This window comes from Antedon bifida, chromosome 11, assembly GCF_963402885.1.
Source record: "Antedon bifida chromosome 11, ecAntBifi1.1, whole genome shotgun sequence".
Lineage (NCBI taxonomy): Eukaryota > Metazoa > Echinodermata > Crinoidea > Comatulida > Antedonidae > Antedon > Antedon bifida.
The window spans coordinates 2,186,029-2,212,849 of record NC_136236.1 but is presented as its reverse complement, the minus strand read 5'-3'; the positions used below and the strand labels follow the sequence as shown (position 1 = coordinate 2,212,849).

The window sequence follows — 26,821 nt, the reverse complement described above, 5'->3', positions numbered from 1 at the left end:
GGCTTTGAGTGGGCTTCCTTTCCTATTTTCAGAGTTCAGTGTTGGGGAGACAGACTGCTAGAGATGTACTGACTGTACTGTATTTTGTAATTAAAAAATACACAGAATATTTCTTGAAAATGTTCTTTTAAGGAATAATCTTTCAAACATTATCTTTTAAAATACAGCACTTTAAGGAATCCACAGTTTGAAAGTTGAAAATTGACGTTTTAAGGTTTTCTGAAATTGTCTAATATTTTACCATTGATGTTTATCTGAAATTCATAGAAAAGGCTCACGATTCTACAACACAAATGTCAATCAAATAACCTCAATATTTGTTGTTGGTGAACAAAGTCAATATCTTTGAATAATTTAAGTGTTAAGCTGTAGTTTAAACAGTAAAGTAAAACAATACAAACGAGTGTATTGCAAGTTGAATAAACTAAGCGGTTCTTCTGTTGTACATGCTAATTCTAGATAAGTTTATGCTTAAAGTTGATCACAAGATATTTGGTAAACAATCCACTTCCTTTCAACATGTAAAATAAATATAATTAGTACAACAACAAAACAAGATTGTGCAAAGATTGCCATTTTGTAACCAGGCTAAGATAATTGTTTAGTAATCATGATGGGTGGACCTATTGTTTCGTTCACACTGCATTTCTAATGGTTTATTGTTTTACTCAAGGAGTTGTTTAAGTTGTTTTACCCATGGAGTACTCTATAATAAGTCCGACCAAATGGATATATAGGCTTACACTGAAATACCAAAACGTGTTTCTATCAATTCAGAAACAGTCCAAATATATAAATAGTAGTACAGTGACAACCCTAAGTAATAGGTGTCAACGACATTACGGCTAAAATCTACCAACATTTTAATCTGTTTTTTTAAAAATGTGATATTCTCTCCTCTGAATTGAATTAACTATGGGTACTCGTGGGATACTGATCTAGAAAAAACATGTCTGTGTCTAGCCGATGATACCAAGGACATGTGTTAAGTAATGACTAAAGTATTAATTATAGTTTAGTCAGTTTTAATTAAATGTTAATAGTGTTTCCATTAAGTCTTTGGTTAACTATTTACAGTAAGTACTTAAGATAGGCTTAATCCGATTCAGCTTTTAAAACATGACACAAAAGCATCTAGTTACCGATAGTAGACCTGTATGTACTAATTCAGTTAAATTTGTCTTGTTGTAGGCCTATTGTCTTTTTGGAAACCGAAAAGGGTTTCACAAAGTCTATCAAACAACCCACGAATTAGTATGCCAGCCCACATTATTGATAAAATGTTTTCAGCTAGGCCTACCTGTATAATCATTGTTTGCAACTGGTTCCTCAATAGAGCGCATAACGGTAACTTTATTTGATCAATTGAATACCTTATATCTGATTAGGTCTGAGCATTTGTATTGTTTTCTTTACCGATACAAAGTTACTAAATACATGTTTTAGGCCTTGTTATTCTCATTCTACTTATGTACTGCTTTTAAAGTTTTTTTTTTTTGCAACTGATTCCTCAATAGACCGCATACTGTACTTTAACTTTATTTGATAAATTGAATACAGTGTATGTTATTAGGCCTGTTTTCTTTACCGACAAAGTTTCCAAATACAATGTTTTAGCTTTGTTATTCCCATTCTACTTTTGTATAGGCCTAGTAACTGCTTAACGTTTAATTTATGTTTTCTAAAGTATTAAGACGTTTATGGTATCTCGTAAAGATGAAAACGAGGCTCCGGTGATTAGATTTTGTTGGTGTATTATCTCACCTTGCTAATGTCTCTGTCAACGGTGTCTTATTTACTGTCTATAAGTTGGATGTCAAACTTGTTAATATCAAGACGTGTTGCTTTAAAATATTACTGTTGGTGAAATAGTTACTGTTCAGGGGGTAATCTAGCGAGTATTAAGTATAGACATATTTTGCCCATGATGTTTGGAGAAAAAAAAGAAGAAAGAAAACAGTTATTTTTTAAAACAATATTAACTTAGAAGAACAAAAATCGCCTACAATGTTTGGTGTATGTAACCTTTGTGGTGAAATAATTTCGCAGGTTTCTACTTGTGTTTACTAACGCTTCAGAATTGGCATTTTGAAACAGCAAAACGTGATATTCTCTTGTTTTATATGTGATTAGTTATTATTAGAATCGTTTACTGACAGATTTTAATCTGATGTTTTCCGACACAATAGCTATACATGATCACATTATTCGGGCTTTACTTTATAACTACGTCATGTGGTACATTATTTACCAATCATGTTTTGTTGTTTTATACTTCACATTCAGTAATAAAATGTTTGTTGCTATGCTTGCTATGTTTATTGTTGTTATCACGATGTTGTTTCCAAAAAAGCGAGATTTCTTTTCTATATGTTGTAATTTAACTGTCCGTTTTTCCAAAATGTTCTTTATAGATTGTTATTTTTGTTACTTTGTTTGAATATCAGTCCCGGATATCGGTTGTGTATTTTTTCAAGGGAATCTCACCTCGTATGCCTATTAATGGCACATCATTCAATGGTTTACCCAACTTTAAAAGTTATACAAATTAGGGCCTACAAAAAAACCCATGGAGGTCCGTGATGAAACTATGGAAACAAGAAAAATTCTCCGTACATACATTTCCACCAATTAAACAACTGGAAAAAAAGAAATAGTTTCAGCAAACATTTACAACAGTACTGTACGAATCTCACATAATAACAACTGTCAATTCTAAGACATTAATAAACTTTCTTTTGTGTTTTTAGAAACAAAAGAGAGCAATTGAAATATAAACAATGCACTGGTAACGCCTAACTGACTTTAGTAATGGTTGCTTACTTTCTTTTAGAATAGGCCTACTCATCACAGGCTTACAGTATTACTTATTTAATATAGGCCTAGCCGCCTATAGCCCTATTTAATTATTACATAATAATATTAATATCTATATGAGCTGACAGCGGGTACGATTTCAAAACTTAACTTGATGAGTCCTGTTTTTTGCATATTTCGTTGAAATGGGTTTAAAATTTATTTAGGAAAGTTTTACTACGATACGCACTTATTTTTTCTATTTTATGTTACACCTAAAAAGCTGCTATAGTATATTTATGTGTCGATTTTGACAAAGTACAAAAGAACCCATACTTAAGTAATGTTATACTTACCACCACGTCGCATCCAGACTTTGTGAAGTGTGGCTTTGAGGGAAAAGTAAGATAATAAATATCCACAGAAACTGGGCCAGCTCAGATGCCATATTTTTTTTTTATAATTCTTCCTTTCTGTAATCCTTCGACTGTCAATAATCTTATGACGAGTGCATTTGTATAAATCCTCGTTTGTAGCTACTCCGTCGCCGTGATAATCCCACAACACGTTCAATGACAATTCCTGTCCCCCAGTTCCGTTTGGTTACTGCTGCCGCTGCACACTCTGAAAGATTAATGACGTCATAATTAGTCTTCTCCGTCCAGAGGTTTACGTCAATAAACATGTCGCAAACATAGGTGGCGTTCTGATGATTTGTGTACCTCTGCGTGTTAATGGGTATTTGGTATCTGTGTTGTAAGTTGTTTGGATACTGTATTATACTTAACTTATCAAATAAGTTTGACTTAACATCAATATACAATATATACGTTCGGCAAATACATTTAACTAAATTGCAGAAAAAACAAACATGATCGTCTGTGGCCAGTAATTTGTGTCTCTTTAAAAATTCTTCAAAGTTATAAACTAAATTTATTTGACTGCTTTTTAAACTGTGAATATAAATATTAGCACCGGACGCCGAAAGAGTAGTATTTTCCGAAAATGTGGCACCTCTCTCTAGCTGTACGTTTACTTTATGTGAACTTTTTGATTTAGGTTTTTACTTAATTATTTCCTATGAGAGGACAAGCCAGTACCTTTGGATCCGATATAGATACTATACTGCTTGTTCCACGCCGGAACTACTATATTAGACCTACAAATTAATACAATACTAATAACAATACAAAATCAACATTTTTCTTTAAACTATCAATACTAATATGTTGTGTTTATCGTACTATGACCTAACTCCCTTTAGATAAGATTGTGTATATGGGTCAATGAATCAATATTTATTTTCAGTTATCAATGTTCTATTTATTTATCTTTTTGATAAATTATGGTACGATCATTTACATTTGTATACGTTGAATTGTGTTTATTTTAATGTTGTTTAAAAAAAAACAATTCTTAAGATAAAACGGATAGGAAGAAGCTGAGAGAGATACGCACCACCACAAGCCCCTCATGATACCGTTTCGTCTGCATTTCTGATTTACATTAATCTCACCATCTGAGACGCAATACAAATAAATTGACGCTTGGAGGGAAGGAGGGAGGGGTGTAACTTGTAACTCTTTTATTCCACTTCTCTGCTGTATTGTTAGGCCTACGCAGGCATACGTCATCGGTATAAATTTAACAATTAAGTTTTAGCCAAGTATTTTAATTGACATTGATATATGTATTTTACAATTAAAATTTTCTGCTGTTGACCGCACGCACATATATATCAACCTTTGAACTTTGCCCTCGCGACGATTCATTTTATAGCTGTCAGAGGTGTGATAAAACATTTAAAAACCTATCATGTTTGTATTTTCCAGGGAAATCCTGTCAGTCGATGTACGAAAAGTATGTTTGAATGAATGCTGCCCTCAATGTCAGAAATGTTGAAACTCCCACACGTTGATAGCGGTAAGTTATGACGATGAAAGACTGTATTTTTAGATTTTAGGTCAAAAAAAAAACAAAACAAAACATATATATGTTAAGCGTTACCCTGAATGATTTTTTTAAAATATTTTTTCCCTAATGTACTATATTTTAATTGATTTATGCTACCATTTTGAAATAAAGTGATACCAACTCTTTAAAACATGAACAATGATTCGCTACATACATTTTCAACTTCAAAAAAACATTTATTGCAATACAATTGATATTTTAGGTGTGTTTTTTTTTGGTTATTTAAAAAAAAATTGAATAAAAAAAATCCAGAGGCGGCTCGAAAATCAGAGGAGGGATGTGACGCAGCCTATATATATATATATTTTGGTGCTATCTTAATTTCAGCATTTGTAATATGTTTCACAGTTGGTAAAACATTTTTTTTAAATGTTTGTACCATACCGTTTACCTTAAACGGATAGCGTTTAGGTGTCACGTTATTTTATAAGTCTCCGTCTATAGTTTACATCCACAGGCCTGGAAGCACTATGTAGGCCTATTGTCATTTGACCGTACTTGGACTAATAAAATCCCATGAGATGTTCCGCACTCTGCACCCAGTGCTGCTGTAGGCCTAATTCGTTATTTCACTAATGTATACAGACTCGACTCCTCTCACGCAACGTGTTAGACGTCGGTTATAATAAGCCGACGTAATAAAAACGAAAGGAGTACGTTAAGCTTGGTTGACCAATCACAAGCAAACATTCGGATAATGCATCGCTGTGATTGGTTAAATTTCTTACGTCGCGCTCACGTCGTTGCGTTACGTCCTAATAATAGTAACCAACTTTACTGTATCAGGTTACGTAATATGTGCGCTTAGTAGTTAGGTTTTCACACAATACAGGAACCATGATTTCGTAATTCATGAAATAGCATTGGCCTACATGGTCTGGAAGCAATCTTGTAAGGGCTTATCTATCACCGGCACGAAGCTTGTTGGCTGACCCCTAACTTTACTTTTGACTGTTGCCCTCGAGTACATTTTCCACATTCTGAGAACTCGAAAGTTTATTAGAATCTTGATGATGATCCAGGAGGAAAATGAAACATATCTCAAGGTTGATTTATTTTAGTCAATCGTACGGTTATTATGGAAGAATAAAACACGAAAAGAAAGAACATTACTGTGGAAGTGGGGGCAGAGGAGGGGGGGGGGGGGCATACTGAAGGAATTTCACGAACTTGATAGAACATGGATGCATTAGGCCTAAACACTGGTGATCAAACAGAATGAGTACCGTATTTGAAAGAGCAATATAAAGTTTGAAGACATGTTTGCTATTTAATTTAAAAAAAAAAAAATTCAAATTTTTAAAAATAAACCGTAATAATTTAATACTCCCACTCCATCCTGAATCAGCATGACATTATTATCGTTGATTTGTAAGATTAATAAGAAGCTAGAAAGACATTTTGGGGGAGAAGAGATTGACTCAGCCATATCTTTGTTGATCATTTATCAGAGAATGGCTGCTGGCCGGGGAGCACCCGTGTGACTCACAACCTCTCGGTATATCATGCGTGGTTAGTGATAGCCTTTACCTACTCCACTAACCTTATAACGCATCACCACCCACAACCTCTAACGAATTATATAACTTCCGTATCCAAACCCAGACACTGTTGTCAATCAGAATTAAGATAAATTAATAAATTGGCAATACTCCCCGACCTGTGAAACCGATCTCGGTAATAAAAATGGCCTTTGACAAAAAAATAAAACAAATTGTAAACGCCTAGATAGGAATATACATACAGTGTTTTATAATAATACTCCCATTCAAACGTGGTTTTAAAAAGAAGATTTAAAGAAAAAGTAACATTTTTAGCACATGTTGATTAGCCTAACTATTAACTATAAATATCGAAATATTTCGTAACCTGGTGATTACGTACCATTTGAAAAAAAAAATTTTTTAAGCGAACAAATTTTACGACTGAGTCACTTATGTCCAAAATATAATTTTTAAAAAGAGCAAAACCGCTCATTGTTTTATGTTGTGGTTAAATGTGTCATAAAAACTCAGCTAAAATTCTTCTTGTCTGCTACCTAAGAACAACGCTAGCATAGATTTGAAGTGTGTGGTAAGCCACGGAAACGTAGTAGGTTAATACTACTTATTGCATATCAATATTTTAAGGCGAGAAGGGGAACCCAGATCAATAAACAGACACGCGCCATGTTGAATATGATATCCCATCTAATCTACATCATCCAGTTGGTATTACCATTTTCTTCCGTGCTATGGCGTATAATAAAATAGTTTTAAAAAGCACTATTATGATATGAGACGCTTATTTGAGGAGTACCCTACATACCGGTACACACATGGAAGTGTTTCAACGCCGCGCGGCGTGTACGTTCAAACGCGCGCGATCGACACTGATGAGAATGTGTGAAACTCGAGCGGGTGAATTTGTGTAGGCCTACAAGAAGTCTTCAAGATAGTTTAACAGAGCCATAGTATAGACAAAATATCCCCCATTACTCATTGGGTTTGGAATACATTATTATTGCATTTCCCTACCGATAATATACTACCTACCTACTGGCGATTCCTTAATGAATGATCTCATAGACAATGAGCAAAAAAAATTCGAGTCCTTTAGGCCTATTATTTAGGTGGTAAGATTAGTAAGTGTAAAGTTAAAGTGGTAAAGTTATGGTCCATGACGGTATGAGGAGGCCTACATTTCAGTCCGATCGGTTATACCTGTATTGTATATAGGCTATGTGTAACAATGACACGAATACTATAGAAAACAAGAAAATTAAAAAAGAAAGGAAAAAAATAATAGGTTTAAAACAAATTTGCAAGTCACAAATTAATTCCTATAACGGTAGATATTTTAGCCCGATAACGTATTATCTTGTGATGCAGGTTTCGCGCCTGCGTAATTCTAAATCTTGCCGCATCATTCTTGAAAGCGTAACTCATTTAGTCTTTGAGCAGAAATTTCCTGACTGTAATTTCGTCCCAAATAATCTAATTATTGTGATTACTAGGCCTGTAGATTTCCAATGCTGCTTTACCGTATGGTCATGCCTAAGACAGGATAACCCCCAAAATGAGCAAAGTGGCAGGTGGGGACCTTTAATTTTCAGGCTTGTGCCATTTTGTGTGACATTATTATATTATAGAATTTACTCACGTAACCAATCTTGCGATGTAACCGGTCTATATAGGCCTACATCATATCCACGGCGTATATAAAGCCGACTTAAACAGATTTTTACGCGCGCGTGAACTAATGTTATTTCACGCATTTTGAAAGAGACTTTGGAGCATAATTGTTTAAAGAGCCGTGCATTATAATATGATACAGGTTTAACATTTTATTATCTTTAATAACATCGATATAGTTTCAAAATGGCATTATGGAACGGTAATGATGGCTCACCTTCATTAAAATATCATGATATACGTGCCAATCATAACCACATCCGCCTCAAAAAGAAACAAGGGGGTTTTCAGCTTACCGCTAGCACGGCATCATGACTCTGGGAGTTTGTATTCCCAAACATCCATAACTTTAGGCTATAAATAATCTAGGAATCATTGGGATAATCGAAGTAGGATGTCTTTGTAATGTTTTATTTATGATACCGTTGTTTTTCATCATCTATTTTTGTTTATCGCTGATCTAAATCGAGGAAGGCTTTTCGAACTTGGAGCAAATATTTTAATAATTTATTTACAATGTTCGTTAGTTGTGCCAAGTCATCATGTATTCGATCCATATCTTTTCTGTCACGATTGATTATCATGGATATACAATAGTGCAGCAGTATAATGATAACCAGTCGATGTATATGTAGCGATACTCTAAAAGCAGTATTACTATCTTATTGTATTTAAGTTCATATTTACTTAGTAGCTTGTATATCCTCAATGATCATATCTTAGTTTGATTTTACACATTCCACACTCTGAATTAATTAAGACTGGTACCTCCTTTATCTAGGTTTCCATAACAACTGGTCCATTTTGTGGGTTTTGTGGTGGGGAATAAGAAAGTTTTATAGCCTGTGTTATCTAAGAATACTGTGAAATTGGATAGATGAGTCAGATCTGGGTAGTTAGTATTGAGTTTTAAAAGTAAGCAGTTGTGTTATAATTAATAAAAGCATTTTGTATTGGAATTCTGTATTTCATCGATTTTGTAGCTGAAATTGAGAACCTGGGTTTAAGTTATTATTGTTATTATTTTGTGAAGAGCTACAATTGGTGCCGTGACCAGGATTTTTTGTTAAACAAATTTTAATCTACAATGGAATATACTGTATTGGATATGACAGGATATGAAGATACCCGATGTGAAACTGTTCAGCCAGAAAATTCGCCATTATGGGAGAGAAATAGTTATTATACTACCCCGATGAGACCGGATGTGTCTCAAAGCCTAGAAACTCCAGGCCAACCTCGATTACCAAGACCAGTTCAGGGGTATAATACAGCGGTAAAACCATTATTACCGGTGCCAAAATCAGTACAAATTTACACCCCGGCACACCAACTAAAAGGAGTACCAATATTTACGGGACAATCATCCAACCTACTGATTGAGGATTGGACCAGAGATGTTCAACATATCTTAAGTTGTAGCAACATGCCTAGTCACCTACAGTTTTCAACAATAGTGAGAAATCTGGGAGGAACTGCACGGAAGCTGGTGTTGAACCTACCGAGAGAGTGTCAGACACCTGAAAGAGCATTTAAAGAACTGAAAGAACAATTCGGAAATTTGTCCTCTGGTGACCCCTTATCTGATTTTTACCAGAGAACACAAAGACAGGGTGAGTCTGCTAGTTTTTATGCCATTGAACTAGATGCAGTATTACGAAATGTGGAGGAGAAACTTGGGCGAGGTCCTATGTATGAAAGGGATCGAATGTTGACACAACAATTAATGCGGGGAATGTACGACCAAGAAGTAGTTGGACGAATAGCGCCCATGAGGCCGAGGTCTATGACATTTCGTTCTGTTCTATCAGAGATAAGACTACTAGAACGGGAACGAAAGCAACAACCGTGCGCACCACACCTAGCCCCTCCCATAACGCCGACAAATGCCAAAGGTTCCGGGGAGGATGCGTCGATGCACAGATTAGTTACGGAGATGGAGAGGAAAATAAGCTTTCTTACCGCTAAACTTGAGGCAAAGGAAGCGGCGCAGCAACGGCCCAACACTACACAACCTAGGGCACTGGAATGCTACGGCTGCGGCCAAATTGGACACATTCGACGATTTTGCCCAAATGCGTCGACGGGAAACGGCAGGTCACCACAACAGTAGGGTGGGTTGGTGGTGAAAAGCAGACACCCAAAGGACAGACATATCTTGTCGGGCCAACTAATCAAGCAGAAATATCAATTCATGGAGTAAAGTGTAACGCACTTATTGATTCAGGCTCACAGATATCAACTATAACTATTGAATTGTATAACAAAATTCCAGAATTAAAATCACAAGTTATGGAACGCTCAACAATAGAAGTTATAGCGGCAAATGGCCAGAGTGTCCCATACTATGGAATTATTAATAGCGACATCAATATACTCAATAAAACATACTTCGCTGTTCCCGTGTTTGTAGTCCCCAACAGTAAATACCGCCAAACTATCCCCGTACTGATTGGGACCAATGTTCTGCGTGCACAGAGAGACGACAAATGCAACATAAAATGCAAAGATGCAGCCTTTGAAGCAGCATTTGCGCAAATGGAGAAAAATATACAACCAGAAAATGTTGGCAGAGCGGTCTACTTTAATAGACACCCTGCTCGCATAAACCCAAATCAACAAATTGATATACAATGTACTGCAGTGTGGTCTAAAGAAAAAATATCAACTGTGCTTGTTGAGCCATTTGGAAGTACTACAAACTTTCTTGTTGGTCGTTCAGTATCCCACATCCGGCGAAACAATAACGTTACAGTGCGAATCTGCAATGTATCAGACAAACCAATGTTTTTGCACCACAACACCACAGTAGCGACTCTATCTCAAATTGCAAGTTTGGACACATACGATGTTACACCAACAGGTATGAGTCAACCTAATATCACATCACAAACTGTTCTGCCAGATCTCTCAGAATCAGACATTAAAACGGACTCTGAACACATAGCACTACAATCACTGTTAGACAAATACTCGGATGTTTTCTCGAAGGACGCAAACGATTTCGGCCATACTAAGGCCATATATCACCATATACCACTTATTGACAACCAGCCATTTAGACTACCCTTTCGCCGCATCCCACCATCGCAATATCAAGAAGTGCGCTCGCATATCAATGGTATGTTAGAGGCTGGCGCTATTCGACCAAGCAAAAGCCCATATGCTTCACCGATGGTGATTGTTCGCAAGAAGGATGGGTCAATGCGCATATGTATCGATTTTAGAAAGCTTAATTCTAAAACAGTAAGAGATGCGTTCCCAATACCCAGGATAGACGAAGCTATGGATGCTCTGGGTAAGGCCAAAATCTTCTCTACATTAGATTTGACTAGCGGCTATTGGCAGGTAGAGGTAGCAGAAGAAGATAAACCAAAAACGGCATTTACAACACCAATGGGTTTATTTGAGTGCAACCGAATGCCATTTGGGCTCCAAAACGCACCGGCCACGTTTCAACGTTTGATGATGTCGTGCTTTGGTGACCAAAATTTTTCTACTCTGTTAATATACTTGGACGATATCATTATTTTTTCTAATAACTTTCAAGAACATTTAGAGCGACTGGAAACTGTTTTCAAACGTCTTAGAGAAAATGGTTTGAAGCTAAAGCCTTCAAAATGCTCCCTCCTTCGATCTGAGGTTAATTATTTGGGTCACATTGTATCAGCCGAGGGGATTCATGCCGACCCTGCTAAAACAGCGCAAGTCGACAGCTGGCCCACCCCGCTTGACCGCAAACAAGTTCTTCAATTTTTGGGATTTACCGGCTACTACAGACGGTTTATAAGCCAGTATTCGGAGATAGCTGCACCGTTATATGCCCTAACGTGCGGTGACCCACGACGAAAGAAAAAGAATGGAAGAAAGGCAATGAATGCCAAACCACCACCATTTGTATGGACTTCAGAATGCGACAAAGCATTTACACGTCTTAAACACCTGTTGACAAATGCTCCAATCCTAGCATACCCCGATTACAATTTGCCTTTTCTTTTGGAAACGGATGCTTCTGGTATCGGCCTGGGAGCCGTTATTTCACAAGTACAAAATGGCACGCCAAGAGTCATTGCTTACGCGAGTCGTAGTCTTCGCCCATCTGAATCTCGCTATCCGGCGCACAAATTGGAGTTCCTTGCTCTAAAATGGGCCGTCACTAATAAATTTCGAGAGTACCTAATTGGAAATCACTTTACAGTACTGACTGATAATAATCCGTTGTTGTACGTTTTATCCACAGCAAAATTAGATGCGACTGGGCAACGCTGGGTGGCTGCCTTAAGCCAGTTCGATTTTGATATAAAGTACCGCCCGGGAAAAAGCAACGCAGCAGCTGACGCGTTATCTCGCAGGAAAGACGTACCGTGTGAACTGGTCACTGCTGTTCTCTCAGGATCTGCCCCTGGGGATCCGTGTCTGTATGTCCAACCACAAATTGTACAGTGTCAGGCTCACACCAGAAGCAAATCTCGTATCGACAACACTGATGCTGCTGGGGACCCAGTGCAAGCCCCTGATGTTAACACAAATCATGGTTTTGCGTCCGTCCCAAATCTTTCTCATGCGGACATATCACGTCTCCAGGGGGAAGACGATGTGCTTGACCGTGTGATATTCTTCCTCCAGCGCAATCAAAAGCCATCAGCAGCAGAGCGTCGACGTGAACATCCAAATGTCATCTGTTTACTCAGACAATGGAATCGCCTAAAGTTCATAAACAACATATTATATAGGACCACCAATATCAACACTGGAGAAGCATGCAATCAGCTTGTATTACCAACGTCTAAACACAAACTTGCTTTTGAACACCTGCATGACAACATCGGGCATTTGGGTTATGATCGAACCATCGATATGATTCGGCGAAGGTTTTATTGGCCTAAGATGGCATCTGACATTAAGACCTGGTGTGACACATGTCAACGGTGCTGTCTTCGAAAAACTTCACCAAATGTGAAACGTGCGCCTCTCGTGAATATTCACACATACGAACCAATGGAACTACTATGCATCGACTTCCTTGGTCTGGAACGGTCGAAAGGAGGCTATGAGAATGTTTTAGTTATTACCGATCATTTCACCCGATATGCCTTAGCGTACCCAACAAAAAATCAGACGGCTGAAACTGTTGCCAAGGTACTATTTCAGAACGTATTTAGACATTATGGTTTCCCAAAACGTATCCACTCCGATCAAGGGCGTAATTTTGAAAGCGCAATAATTAAATCTGTATGCAAAGTCGCCGGAATAGCTAAGTCGCGTACTACACCCTACCACCCAATGGGTAACGGAACTACGGAGAGATTTAATAGAACACTAATCGACATGCTGGGTACACTCCCACTTGATTGTAAACAGGACTGGAAGGAATACGTTAGCGATATGGCACACGCATATAATTGTACGAAACACGATTCCACAGGTTATGCACCATTTTACTTAATGTTCGGCCGACATGCCAATCTACCTATTGATGTAATGTTTGGACTTGATAGCGATAATCATAATAGCGATGACGATGATTATGATGAGTTGGTCTTACAATTTCGCGAACGATTAAAGCTGGTCTATGACCAAGCAGCCAAATCTTCCATGAAAGCCAAAGACAAACAGAAACGTGAGTATGACAAAAAGACAACTCAAGCTCCTTTGGAATTGGGCGATCGCGTCCTTGTGCAAAAGAAACATATTATCGGGAAGCAAAAACTCATAGACAGATGGGAGGAAACCCCATATGTCGTGTTGTTCAAACATCCAAATATTCCGGTATACAAAGTTGAAAACGCGGATGGTCGTCAACGGACGTTACATAGAAATCTACTGACTCCATGTATGTTTTTGCCATTGGATTTATCAACTCCCACCCGAGACCAAAGCGCCCCACCCTCACCAAATGCCGATGCCAGCACCAGCAACATAGTACCATCTCATTGTCTTTCGCTTAACCCATACGCATCTCCGTTTGTATCGACGTCGTCAAATGAACAGTTTGTAAATAATATAGATACATTGGATAGTAGCCCCATACCTCAATTTTCTCTAACACCGACTATTATGTTTGAATATGACTTGGATTGAAGTGAACACTGGAACACTTTTTTTATTTTTCTCACTGCATTTTTTTGACACTTTCATATGACTGTTATGATGACATGTAATTGTTTGAACTTATATTATATATTATGTATTTTCATGAACTACTTAATTAACGTCGGGGGCGACGTTTCAGATGGGAGGGGTGAGTGAGATGTCATCCCTTCCAATCGCCTATTAAAGTTAATTGGAGATACTTTACGTAAATTAAAAAAAAAAAAAAATTAATAAATAAAGCATAGCAACAGTAGTATTATTCTGTAGTTAAGTGATTACCCATGGTGATGGTATTGTAGTAGTTTTATTTAAGCCATTCCTAATGTTTTATTGTCGTTTCATATATAGTCGATATGCTAAAGTAAAGTATTTACAGCAAGTACTGCTCTGTACAATTTCATTTTAGAATGGAATGTATCTTATATTGTATAGTATTCATGATGTAATGATACAGTTAATAATAGACAGTTTGCCATGGTTGGTAATATGTTACTGTTTCAGGTGTTAATGAACAGCACTACTAATAGGTATGTTTCATATTATCATAGATAAGTTTTGTTGATTTTGATGTTTCCTCATATTATGCATTTTTAATAGTTTAGAGTAATAGAGTTTGTAGTTTTAGTACTGTATAATAAGACTAGACTATTCGGTAGGTCTCCCTCGGTTTTGAAGCAGGCGAACATCGTGGACGACGTTCGAGAAAGGAGGGGTGGATGTAGCGATACTCTAAAAGCAGTATTACTATCTTATTGTATTTAAGTTCATATTTACTTAGTAGCTTGTATATCCTCAATGATCATATCTTAGTTTGATTTTACACATTCCACACTCTGAATTAATTAAGACTGGTACCTCCTTTATCTAGGTTTCCATAACAACTGGTCCATTTTGTGGGTTTTGTGGTGGGGAATAAGAAAGTTTTATAGCCTGTGTTATCTAAGAATACTGTGAAATTGGATAGATGAGTCAGATCTGGGTAGTTAGTATTGAGTTTTAAAAGTAAGCAGTTGTGTTATAATTAATAAAAGCATTTTGTATTGGAATTCTGTATTTCATCGATTTTGTAGCTGAAATTGAGAACCTGGGTTTAAGTTATTATTGTTATTATTTTGTGAAGAGCTACATATATTATAGAAAAATCGTCATATTTATTAACAAAAATACTGGAATTGAAATAAGGCATAGTAAATATAAATTTCCCGACCAAAAAGGTGGTAATGATGATCTTTTTTTCAAAAAATAGAACGCTTTTTAGAAATAATAGCGCTTTAAAATAGGCTGGCAACATAAATGCCATTTTCAACATAGATAAATTATAAGATTTAAAAAAATAAAAATAGAAGAAATAAGACGTGGAAAATGTTAACATTGATATTTGATAATAAAAAAAAAGAAAGAAAAAGAAAACTGCGAATTGTGAAATAAAAAAATATATACTGTATTTACAGCTTTAGGTTAAAAAGTCAATTAGGACTTTCATGTTTTAAAAGTGTTTTCACCAATGAATAAATTAAGAACCAAATTAAGAACATTTTGTGGCTAAAACCGCTTAAATTATAAGAAAATTTGGTGAAAAATCTACTGGTTCTTGATAGTGTAGTTTAGTAAAGTATACAGAGGCCTACTTCTTCCTCGCCTAATTTTCAATACAAAGCAAATTGTTATTTGATTAAAAGTCTATAAATAATCGCTACATAAATTAGATAAGTTTATCAACCAATAACTATTAACAATTCTTGAGTATTTGTACTCTAAGGAAAATCTATTCAAACGCGATAATATATAATGTAAATCCACTCCATAAGTTCCTCCACTGATGGTAATGTAAACCAGTTGTTGTTTTACTTAACCAATCACAGACCGGTACGAGACTCACGTGGCCCAGAAAAATGCCTAACCACGTGACATCATAGAGTGAATGTTTTTCAGCTGCCGCGTCGCAGGCCGCTGGTGGGCCGTGTGTGTGGATTGCTCAGTTTAAAATGTCCGCTGAAATACACATTTCATGTTTATTTCCCGAGATTTTGGCAATGATATTTAGCTATTTAGATGTACGTGAAAAAGGTAGATCTGCCCAGGTGTGTCGGGCTTGGAGAGACGCTGCTTACCATCGGTCCGTTTGGAGAGGCGTAGAAGCTAAGCTTCACTTACGAAGGGCGAACCCGTCTTTGTTTCCTAGCTTAGTCGCCCGTGGTATTCAACGAGTTCAAATCCTGAGCCTAAGACGAAGCCTGAGTTATGTTGTACAAGGAATGCCTAATATCCAATGCTTGAATTTGAGTGGATGTTATAATTTAACTGATAATGGACTAGGACATGCGTTCACACGACTGATACCATCATTGACTGTTTTGAATTTAAGTCTTTGTAAACAAATTACAGATTCTAGTTTAGGACGAATAGCACAAAATCTGAAAGGCCTTGAATATCTCGATCTTGCCGGGTGTAGCAATATTACAAACACAGGACTGTTATGGATAGCATGGGGCCTACCAAAATTGAAACATTTAAATTTACGGAGTTGTCGACACATTTCTGACATGGGAATTGCCCACATTGCTGGTGTCAGTGGGAATGAAAGCGAAGGGAATAAATTGTTGGAAGTACTTGTATTGCAAGATTGTCAAAAGTTAACAGACTCAGCATTATCGAGCGTGGCGAGGGGGTTACTTCGTCTACGCAGTGTAAACTTAAGTTTCTGTTGCGGTATTACAGATACCGGTATGTTGGACCTCTCTAGAATGCCTAGCCTACGAGAAGTCAACCTCCGCAGCTGTGATAATATCAGCGATATGGGAATTGCACATTTGGCTGAATCTGGCTCGCATTTCAACGCTATCGACGTTAGTTTTTGCGATAAAGTTGGAGATCCGGCGTTAAATCATATCGCTCAAGGGATGAAGAATCTTAACAGTATCAGTCTTAGTTCGTGCCAAATTACAGATAATGGTTTGGAGAGACTTGTTAAAAGTTTACAAGAAATAACAACATTGAATATTGGACAATGTGGATTGATCAGCGACCGTGGTCTTGCTCTTATTGCGCAGTATTTAAAACAATTGAAATGTATTGATTTATACGGCTGTACAAAAATTACAACTGTCGGTTTGGAAAAAATTATGCAGCTCCCTTGCTTATCTGTTTTGAATCTCGGTCTTTGGCATAGACGGTAGAAAAAGAAACACAGATTTGTTGAAAGGAGGATATATTAAGCGGGTACACAAACTTATTGTTTGAAGAATATACTGAAATATTTTAGTGAATGGATTTTTGAAAGGTTTTTATGTTCTACTATGGCTTTACATCTAATTGTAGTGATCACAATCCAGTATACATAGTTGTTCTGATATTTTTACCCTCGGGGATCAAATAGCAGAGGAGTGGAAATAATAGAGCATGCAAAGTGCATTTTGAGGCTAGCAAACCATGCTAGATCCCCTACAGTCATAGGTCAAGGCCTAACTAAAGCATAGGCTGAAATCAGTTGATGATGCAAAATAGTTTATAGTATTTAAAGTAGGGTTTATATCCTGTATTTAATATTTGTAAAAATGTAAATCGATTAGGTTATTTACAATATTGTACATTTAAAAACATAATTATTAATTTTAAACACACAATTCATGAATGTTATGGTATATTAAGACTTGACCTTATAATATTACAGTATTTCAAGCATGGTAAATACCTGTATCAGTGGCATTGTTTTGACCTATGACCTATTCATCTTATGAAAGGTGGTAGGACAAAAAGGGCTCGTTTGATAATAGCAGAGAATATAAAAGAGTCTTTAGCAGCATTCAGCACACTTTTGTGAGTGTGTTTTAACAAAGTAGTGTGGACCATTGAGTCATTTAAGAAGTATTTAAATGAATAGAACAAGCATCATACAAACATTGTGATTACAGTAATTACCATGAGGCTGGTATCTATTAGTTCTATAAAGGGACCATGCCAATATTATTGTACTGCATTAACTACCACATTTAGCCTTGTATATGCAATAATTAAGCAAACCGTTATTGTACACACTCTTTATTGCAGTTAGTGCCTCTCATAAACTTGTACGTTGTTGAAAGAAACTAAAATCATGTTACTGCAATAAATAAATGTAGTATCATAATTTTGACGTAATAATAATAATTAATATCCATATATTGTTCTTCCAAAAAGATTAATTATACAATTTTATTATTTTTAATGTTAATAAATGGATTTAAAGAACAATTAACTCCAAACTGGATTTGGGGGTTGAAATTGAAAGGTTAGATTCGAAAATATAAATTAATTTCTTATTTTATAAATTATTACTTGGCGAGAATAAGTGCATATATTATTATTTTTGCATCTAAAATTTAATTTGAAGCCTTGTAATGTAAAATGGCATTTGATGCCATGTATTGTATTATAACGTTTTGGAAATGTATCCAAAGCTCTGACCAAAGTTTTAATTTTTCAATAAAAATATATGACATTTGGAATTTTTATATTTTATTATTAATGTTATTTACAACTATGCGAGTTTAAACACGAGTGGGATATTGTATAATGTATGTTCTCTCGTATATTACAGTAATTGGAAACAAATTCTTAAACAAAAAATGCTTTGGGTGAAAAACTAGTTGATCTGGAACAGAAATCTGCAAACTTAAATGAGACAACATACCAAGCCCCATACGCGTCAAGCACGATAACATTCCTGTACAACTGTCAGGTCAATAGGGCTAAAACTTAAAATCAACAAATGGAGTAACATGGCTGACCTTTTTAGGGTTTTCGTGCATTTCAATAGTTATAATTGCCTATTGAACGTTTTAATGTTCTTATCGTCTGTGACAACCAAAAATGAGACAAGTATTGCGTTAGTATTTTGTTGGTGTATCTATCGGCTTACTAACATAATTTGTATAAAAGAAACTTCGTATTTAGATATGCATATACTATGCTTTTTTTAAAAAAAAAAATCGACAAATGCAGTGTGCACGAGATTTTTTCCTCAAACTTGACTTTACTGCTTGACAATATTCGGTGGGAGATTCTTTAATACAGTTTGCGAGAAATAATTTTATAATTCGTAAACTTAGCATATCAAATTCTGTAATAAATACGCTGTATTTGATAACGTATTTTTACGTAGTTATCGGCGGAGATTTAAAATGGATATTTATAGTAGACCACCTACTGGTTCTATTTTTAATATTTTTAAAGAAGGAGATTTTCTCGATTATGATTATTATCATAACAAGTTGTGTATGGTATTGGTCGTAGGCCGCTAAGCCAAACAAAAATATTACACTGGTTGGTGGTTAATATAAATTAGTAACAAGCTGTATTCTACAGTGTTGTAAACGTTTTATGAAACGGACAGGCTTGGCTCCATTAATTCTCAATTTTGTGTGATATCTATGTAACATCTGCTTTCAAATATACAGATAATATTCGTTATTATATATGATATTCATGTGTGTGCCATGGGTCCTAGTGAAACATTGGGTAATATCGTCGCCTTTCAACATTCAGTTAAATTCTGCTTCATTTAAAGTAACAATGAATAGTTGGTACTGTATATATAATTTGTGCAGTATCATAGGAACATTCTGTAATACAGTATCACCTATGTATCACATGCTACAGCATCATGTGGAGATTCAGTAAGATTAACACATTTCTCGATTGTATGCTTTATTAGCCGACTGTACACTAGGAATAAGATGTGTCTTATCAAAATTCTATCTACGTGGTTATTACATCATTATTGCACGCGCGCGTTTAACTTCAACTTTTCAACGCGCCTCCAATTCGTGTTTTTCTTTTCCCCAGAACATGGAGATAATTCCATGATCTACTTATGACGAATGACGAAGGTTTTTTTACCCCCTTTGATTTTTGGAAAAAATGTTAATCATATCCAAGGCAGGAAGTTGTTGACAAATCCTGGTAACCTGAACGAAATTGAATTTAAAATTCTTGATGATGTTAGGTCGAGTTTTGTTAATTCGTCGAGGTCAGAGATTTGAAGCTCTTTAGGAAAAATGATATTATTGTGACGTCAGCACAATCGGCCTCCATACTGTAGTAGTAATTCGAGTATCATCATTTTACAAAGAAATAATATTAGGCTCTGTTTGAACCATTTTGTATATCTGAAATAATGATTAATTTTAAAATGAATTGCTATTATTTGAAATAGAAATTATAAAACAATATAATTTTTAAAAACGAAATTCCATGTTTTAGATTATTTATAGCTACGCTGGCTAGCTATAGGCCTGTTTTTTTTTCAATATAAAAGGCGTAGGGTAGGGTGTATTGACGAAATAAAATAGGTTTTGTTTGAACTAAACGTTCTCAATTTTGAAATTCCCTCTGCTATTATTCTAAGTTTTGTTCGCATTATTAAAGACTTTTGTTGTAATTAACACACCAATAAGTTTGTAATCGCCACATTGTTAGACAATGAATGGGGTAACCTTTGACCTCGATTATTCACAAGTAAGTGTCAAGGTACTTTTCACAATTTAGTTTCGTTTTTTTAGTTGCTTTAATTTTGTGGAATTCTGTGAAATCAACCAAACATTAATGTGCTATTTACCGTAATTTTTTTTAAAAAGCATATAGTCTGAAAACAAGGTAGTTTTGGTTGAATTTAGCTGTTTATTTAGTCTTTTTTATAAGCGAAATCATTACAATTTTTGGCCAAAAAAGATTCAATTTATTTTAATGGTATATATTGTATACAAGCTTGATATATTTATCTTTATTTTTCATGTTTTGTTATGGAGAAATATTATTCCCATCGATATTCATATTATCATCTGTTGTTTCAGAGCGTCTGACCAAACGTCATCGGTCATTTGATAATATGCCTTTGTTACAATATTAATATTTGTATTCATGGCCGGCCGTTTGTGACTTAGGCCAAACTGTTGTTTTACTTTTAGTAAATGGATTAGCCATATCGTGGGCTGAGTCAGTATCAGGCCTACGTTTATTATTATGATGTAGTCGGTTTAAATATGCTAATAATTACGGATTGGATAGCCGATATTGTATATTGATTGTATTTTTTAAATTTCACCAAATACATTGTGGTTTGCCCCAACACGAAGATTTGATATTAAATCTATATATAAAGTTACAAAACTTGCAGTTTCGATATGATTTAGCCTAATTTATAGTACATTCACTCCACTAACCGCATAGTTTTCATTTAAATAGTTACTATAGGGAATAGGCCTAGCATTCATTGAAGGTAAGCAACTTAACTGGAACCAGCGCGCACTACGCCACACGATCACAAGGGTAACATTCCCTTTCCCCAGTCAATGCATCGATTATTGAACTATTAAGCATAATTTTGCTTATATTATTACGTCATATGTGAGCATTCTAATAACATGATGTACTGAATGTTATAGTAGACTTAATGTTAGGCCTATATACAAAAATGTACATACGATATAGTGTTATAGGCCTACATGTTTTGATAAAGTATATGTCTCTGAGATATGCCTAAATGATAATATTATTAGAGATGGTAATAACGTAAGTCCACAGTAACGCCATCATTATAGCATCAACGCGCATTGCGTGTGCATGTACTGTATACTGTACGGTAATATCGTACATACGTAGGCCTTGTATCGAAATACATATTGATATGCGCATATATTGTATATAGTTTCTGATAAGATATATAGTATATAGATATTGTAGTTTAATAACTATTCCGTACATTATAATTTAATGTTTTATATCGGAATATTTTATTGATAGCCGTATACATTTCTGTTTCTCTTCATTGACGGTTCCCGTGGAGAGAGGGGCCCACACATTCCTCTAACTACAGGGGACCGTCGGAAATCCGTATCCGACGTGGCCTTTTCTCACAGAATACAGTCATCTGAATCATGTGTTTTAATGTATTTTTCGGTTATAATATTCATACATGATATTAGTACGGTTGTAGCAAAACCCTTTGCATGTCATTAGCTCGAAGGACGTTTGCTAAATCCACTCGCTGTAAATCTATCAACGCACGCTTAGACAGACAACGACCGCTGTCTGCTCATTGAAAATCGTTTGCTGTAAAATAATGCAAATATCGTACTACGCATGCACGGTAGCCACGATATCGTATTATCATTATTATATTCGTGCACGATAGCGTCCGTCGTATACCGTACGATATAAACACCATACCGTATCGTAGACGCCACATATCGTATACGGGTATCATACGTGTTCGTGCACGATATCACGATCGTATACCATGTGTATAGTAAGTGGACAAGAAATCACGGTATCTTAAGCTTGGTTCCCACTAGCAACGCAACGTAACGCAATGCGCAAAGTACGAAAATGCCCTTCTAATAATTGTGTTTGCCCTTGCCTGCGTGAAATCAAACCTGCGATGTTCGCAGTACTGTTGCGTCGTCGGTTCCCACTTGTGATTACGCAATACAACACTTTGCGTCGATACGTCGTTGCGTTGCGTCCAAATGGGAACCAAGCTTTATACCCGACGTAAACAAGTCTGATAGGTAATGTATCGTACTACGTAGGCACGGGGTTCATACTCGTATATCGTAATTATATTAGAATGAATGAGAAGCATGATCAGAGTCGCGATATATAGTCTACTCTTGCGGTGTATTTTAAATACTGTATTATTTATCCATGATGTTCTATGTGGTTTATCAAAATCACGACGACGTCAATAAGCTTAACCATATTAGCTGCTTTAAATAGAGAGAGTTGTTTATGAAAACGCGCCCGGTACGTCACTGTTGTTCTAACCACCGTAATAAGACTATGTGCATCAGAAATAGATACATCAGTTGTTGTTCCAACTCGTCATTAATGAAAACAATATTTATTTTATAAATACAAATATAATATTATTTTAATAACAAATAACAAACAAAAAAACAACACACCAAAAAAAAAAATTAATAAATAACATAAAAAAATGAACTGAAACATTGAGAAGTGAAACGGTGAATTGAAAACAGAGTCGAAATGTTTTTTGAAAAGTAACTTGAGATACGTGTGCATTTAGTCGGATGACGTTTTTGTAAAATAGTGGCGAGTATAAGAGATATGTTACGTAAGATGAATCTATGAGTTTGTAATCCGACTAGATGGCATGATTGTTATCATTTAATATACGGATGATTTAATATCTCAGATACGAAATTATAACTTAGATGTGTTGTAAATGTCCACTAAGAAATGATATTTAAATATTCTATGAATCCGTCTAGAAATCACGGCGTCGTTGCTGGATCATGTTTTATCAAAAACTCACGTCGCTCATTCACCGGTCAATAGCACCGTCACAAACGAAACGTTAAACGCGTGCGTGCAAACGCAGCGCCTTTTTTTGAACGTGTGCGTGAACGAAGTGATTACGGCCCACAATGTAGGCCTATAATGTTGTTTGTGTGGGCCTGCCATACCCTCTTTCAATTCTTTCTGCATACACTTCAACCTATATTGAGAGTAAAATAAGAAGATTGAATTCCTTCTTGGAACGTCACCCCTGGTTAGCGACGAGGGTGTGTGGGTTTAGCTTTTTAAATTGTTTTGTACAGCGCTTAAAGGTTTCACAAGGCGCTTTATAAATCTAGGATATTATTATTATTTATTTTTCAGGCGAAACATGATTTTATGAGGCACTTTGTGGGTCCCAAATGTGTCCCTTTAATAGGTGTTCTATTGTACTCTAGTCTGAATAATGCTACAGTACAGTAAGCCTATAACTAGTATTGTATACATATAGTCATATATTATTTCAATACAGAAATTGAGTTTCTATTCAAAATGTACAGATATCATTATAACAACGTAAATGTTAAACAGTTGTAGGCCACAGAACATCCTTGCAAAATGTAGGTAGATACCGGAGTAAATGGAGGATGACAAGCCTTTCCTGCTGGCGTGTCTAGTGTGGTAGAGTATTCTAGGCAGGCCTTCGTACACCTGGTCTCACAGATAACGTTCATTACTCCAGAATAAGTTTGATATTACCCAAGCACCAGCGGTGACGTTAGGTCATCGATACATAATATTGACCCGATTATTTTGGCAATTTTCAGAGGTTGTTACGAATTTTGAAGCAGGTGTAAGCATAGCATAGAATATCCTTTAGTGCAGATATCAGATACGCGTACTGAAGTCGTGTAATTCTTATCAACAATATAACGCGCGGTGCGTTATCTTGATGATGTCCACAAATTGTAATGTGCTATGCCTCTTTTTCCATTAATTAATTTAGAATAAACCTATACATTACATTTCCGTTTGAAAAAAAAAATGCGGTTTAAAATACTTTTACACATCTGTTAGTTTGGTTTTGGACATTCCAAAATAGAATGGGTTTGCTAAAAATAAGTTTTATAGGTATTAGGGGTCCTATTAAGAAAACATCCGGAACAAGATTTTTAAAGTTTATTTCACAAAAATTAAAAACAATGAAAATGTATTTTGTACATTAGTGTAAAGCTCTGTCTACGCTTTATGTGACAAAAAATCTGACGTGCCCATATATGGACATGATGATGTCATATCACTACCATACTTGGGCATATCAGTACCATATTTGGGTACACTTTTTTGTTTTTGATATTGTAGACAGAGCTTTAGCCCTATGGCTTCAGATAGACGTGGGTTGAAGTACTACAACATTAACCAATCGCTGTTATTTCGATTGCTAATATATTTCCACGTTCGTCGCTGAGGTGTTGAAGTAGTCTATTCTTACACATTGAGTGTCAGATATGTCAAATTTAATTTTAAACTAATAACTCGTACATGTTTGTACTCGTTTTAAAGAGAAAAGAACAACGTTTGGGGAATAAATCATTCGACTTTTTTTTTCTAGTTGCGTCAATCACAATCTGTAGTAGAAAGAAATTTGTATGGGCAGCCGTCAAGGCCAAACTATATAGGAAAGTATGGGCAGCCATTATATTATGAAATATACAGAAAAGTTATATTCGTCAACAAATATGAGTATATACAGGAGAGTAGACACCCCAGATTTTGGAAAACGTGTCCACTGATGTACAGGAGAGTATGGGCAGCATTTAAGGCCAAATTATACAGAAAAGTTATATTGGTAACCATTAGTGCCAATTTATACAGGACACTATGGGCAGCAATTAGGGCCAAAATAAGAAAACTGTCATATAGAGATAATACTATATATAACATATTGATACACAAACACCACAACACTACATATAGGCCTAATACCTAATCGTATAAGAAACGGAAATTGGCATGATTTCAGTAAATCCAACTATAGAATTATACACTGGGCCTCACTAGCCAAGTCAGGCCCTTTTAATTTCTTTTGTCCTAACTGACTGTTGACTCACAACTCTTAATAACAGAAAACATACGACATCAGAGGACTTGAAAAATTGGACCTTTACTTACGTCATCGCTTACGTGCAACACCGTGTTTTATGATAAATATTTTCATAAAATTTAGTAAAGAAGACTAAAAATAACAAACAAGATTAATGGTGAAATAATAATAATGTATTTTGTCAAGAAGAAGAAAAAAAATGTTGGACTTACTAAACGTTCGGTTTAGCATATGAATTCTGTGTTTGTAACTGTATGTTTATTGAAGGTATCACTATCAATTGGTTTAAAAAAAATGTCAGACAGCGACTTTAAAAATCTCTTGTATCCATAAAATACACAATATAATATTTTACTTGACTATAATAAAACATAATACTTGGCGGTACATGTGAGCCGCCGCCGCCATTATAATATTATCAGCCGCTTGAAGCTGTAATGTGTGTCCATAACATTTGAGTGCTTTTATCTGTACACAATTATCTTGTTAGGCTAGATTCTAATATTCTCTTTAAAAGTTTTGATGGTTGTATGCGTAGAGTCCATTAGAAGGGGAGATGTGTTTCTCTCATGGGCACTCACTGCTAACACTTTAACAATGCGAGTTGTTGCAGATTTCATTTATATTTTAAATCTGTAGGCATAAACCGTAAATACATAAACCGTAATATTACAATTAGCATCAGGCCTACATTTTGTTTGAGTTACATACTAAAAACAAAACTATGAATATACGAGGCTTGTAATTATGTCTTGTGTAGGCCTAGTATATTATGTATGTTGTTGTGTTTATGTATACACATTTCAATAACAAAATGAAAAAATATATATAATAAAATTAACAAATCACTGTCGAATGGGGGCCCTTAAACAGTAAAACAAAAGGTAGGTATAAACTTGTGTTAACATGTCTATTCCCAGTTTAAAACGTAACATTATTGATTGTTTATTCGTATGATGAAGTGATAAAGAGACATGATGATAAATTTGGAAAAATCTTTTAGATTTGACATTAATTTTTAGAAATTAGTCATGATTTTACTATCAAACACGCACTCTCTAAGCTGTCTCCATCTAGTATTATGCACATTTAATAGATCTAAATTGTTAAAAAATCTTAGATATTGGTCAAAACTATTAATAATAGGAATACGGTTAATAACACACAAAGGTTGTCAAAATATCGCGATTTCGTTTTTTAAAAGCCGCTTTGCATTAGTTTTGGACTTTTATAACAAAATATTATTCGTTTACACGAATAAGTGACACCTTCACTTGTAATGTACTTGTGATAACAACATACATGACGTTTATAATATAGGGATCTATAACTCGTAAAGGAGTAGGGGTTATAAATTAATCGCTATATATATCCCTTTAAGTTAGCGGTATATACGGATTTTTTA

At 35.4% G+C, this 26,821-nt stretch overlaps 3 protein-coding genes across 3 annotated transcripts in view; 2 read left to right on the top strand and 1 right to left on the bottom strand.

Moving 5' to 3' along the window:
• LOC144856032 (ataxin-10-like) overlaps nucleotides 1-26,821 on the top strand; it is a 79,055-nt gene that overhangs the window by 43,440 nt on the left and 8,794 nt on the right. Inside the window, exon 8 of the mRNA XM_078714012.1 lies at nucleotides 4,629-4,719. Coding sequence (XP_078570138.1) covers nucleotides 4,629-4,670 — 42 coding nt within the window. The 3' untranslated portion in view covers nucleotides 4,671-4,719. The remainder of the gene's footprint in view (nucleotides 1-4,628; nucleotides 4,720-26,821) is intronic.
• The window catches only part of LOC144856033 (protein Wnt-5b-like), a 43,222-nt gene that overhangs the window by 9,287 nt on the left and 7,114 nt on the right, over nucleotides 1-26,821 (bottom strand). Inside the window, exon 2 of the mRNA XM_078714013.1 lies at nucleotides 3,153-3,420. Coding sequence (XP_078570139.1) covers nucleotides 3,153-3,244 — 92 coding nt within the window. The 5' untranslated portion in view covers nucleotides 3,245-3,420. The remainder of the gene's footprint in view (nucleotides 1-3,152; nucleotides 3,421-26,821) is intronic.
• On the top strand, nucleotides 15,980-18,511 carry LOC144855700 (F-box/LRR-repeat protein 14-like). The gene has a single exon (XM_078713618.1). The coding sequence runs from the start codon at nucleotides 16,022-16,024 to the stop codon at nucleotides 17,210-17,212; it is 1,191 nt and encodes a 396-aa protein (XP_078569744.1). The 5' UTR covers nucleotides 15,980-16,021; the 3' UTR covers nucleotides 17,213-18,511.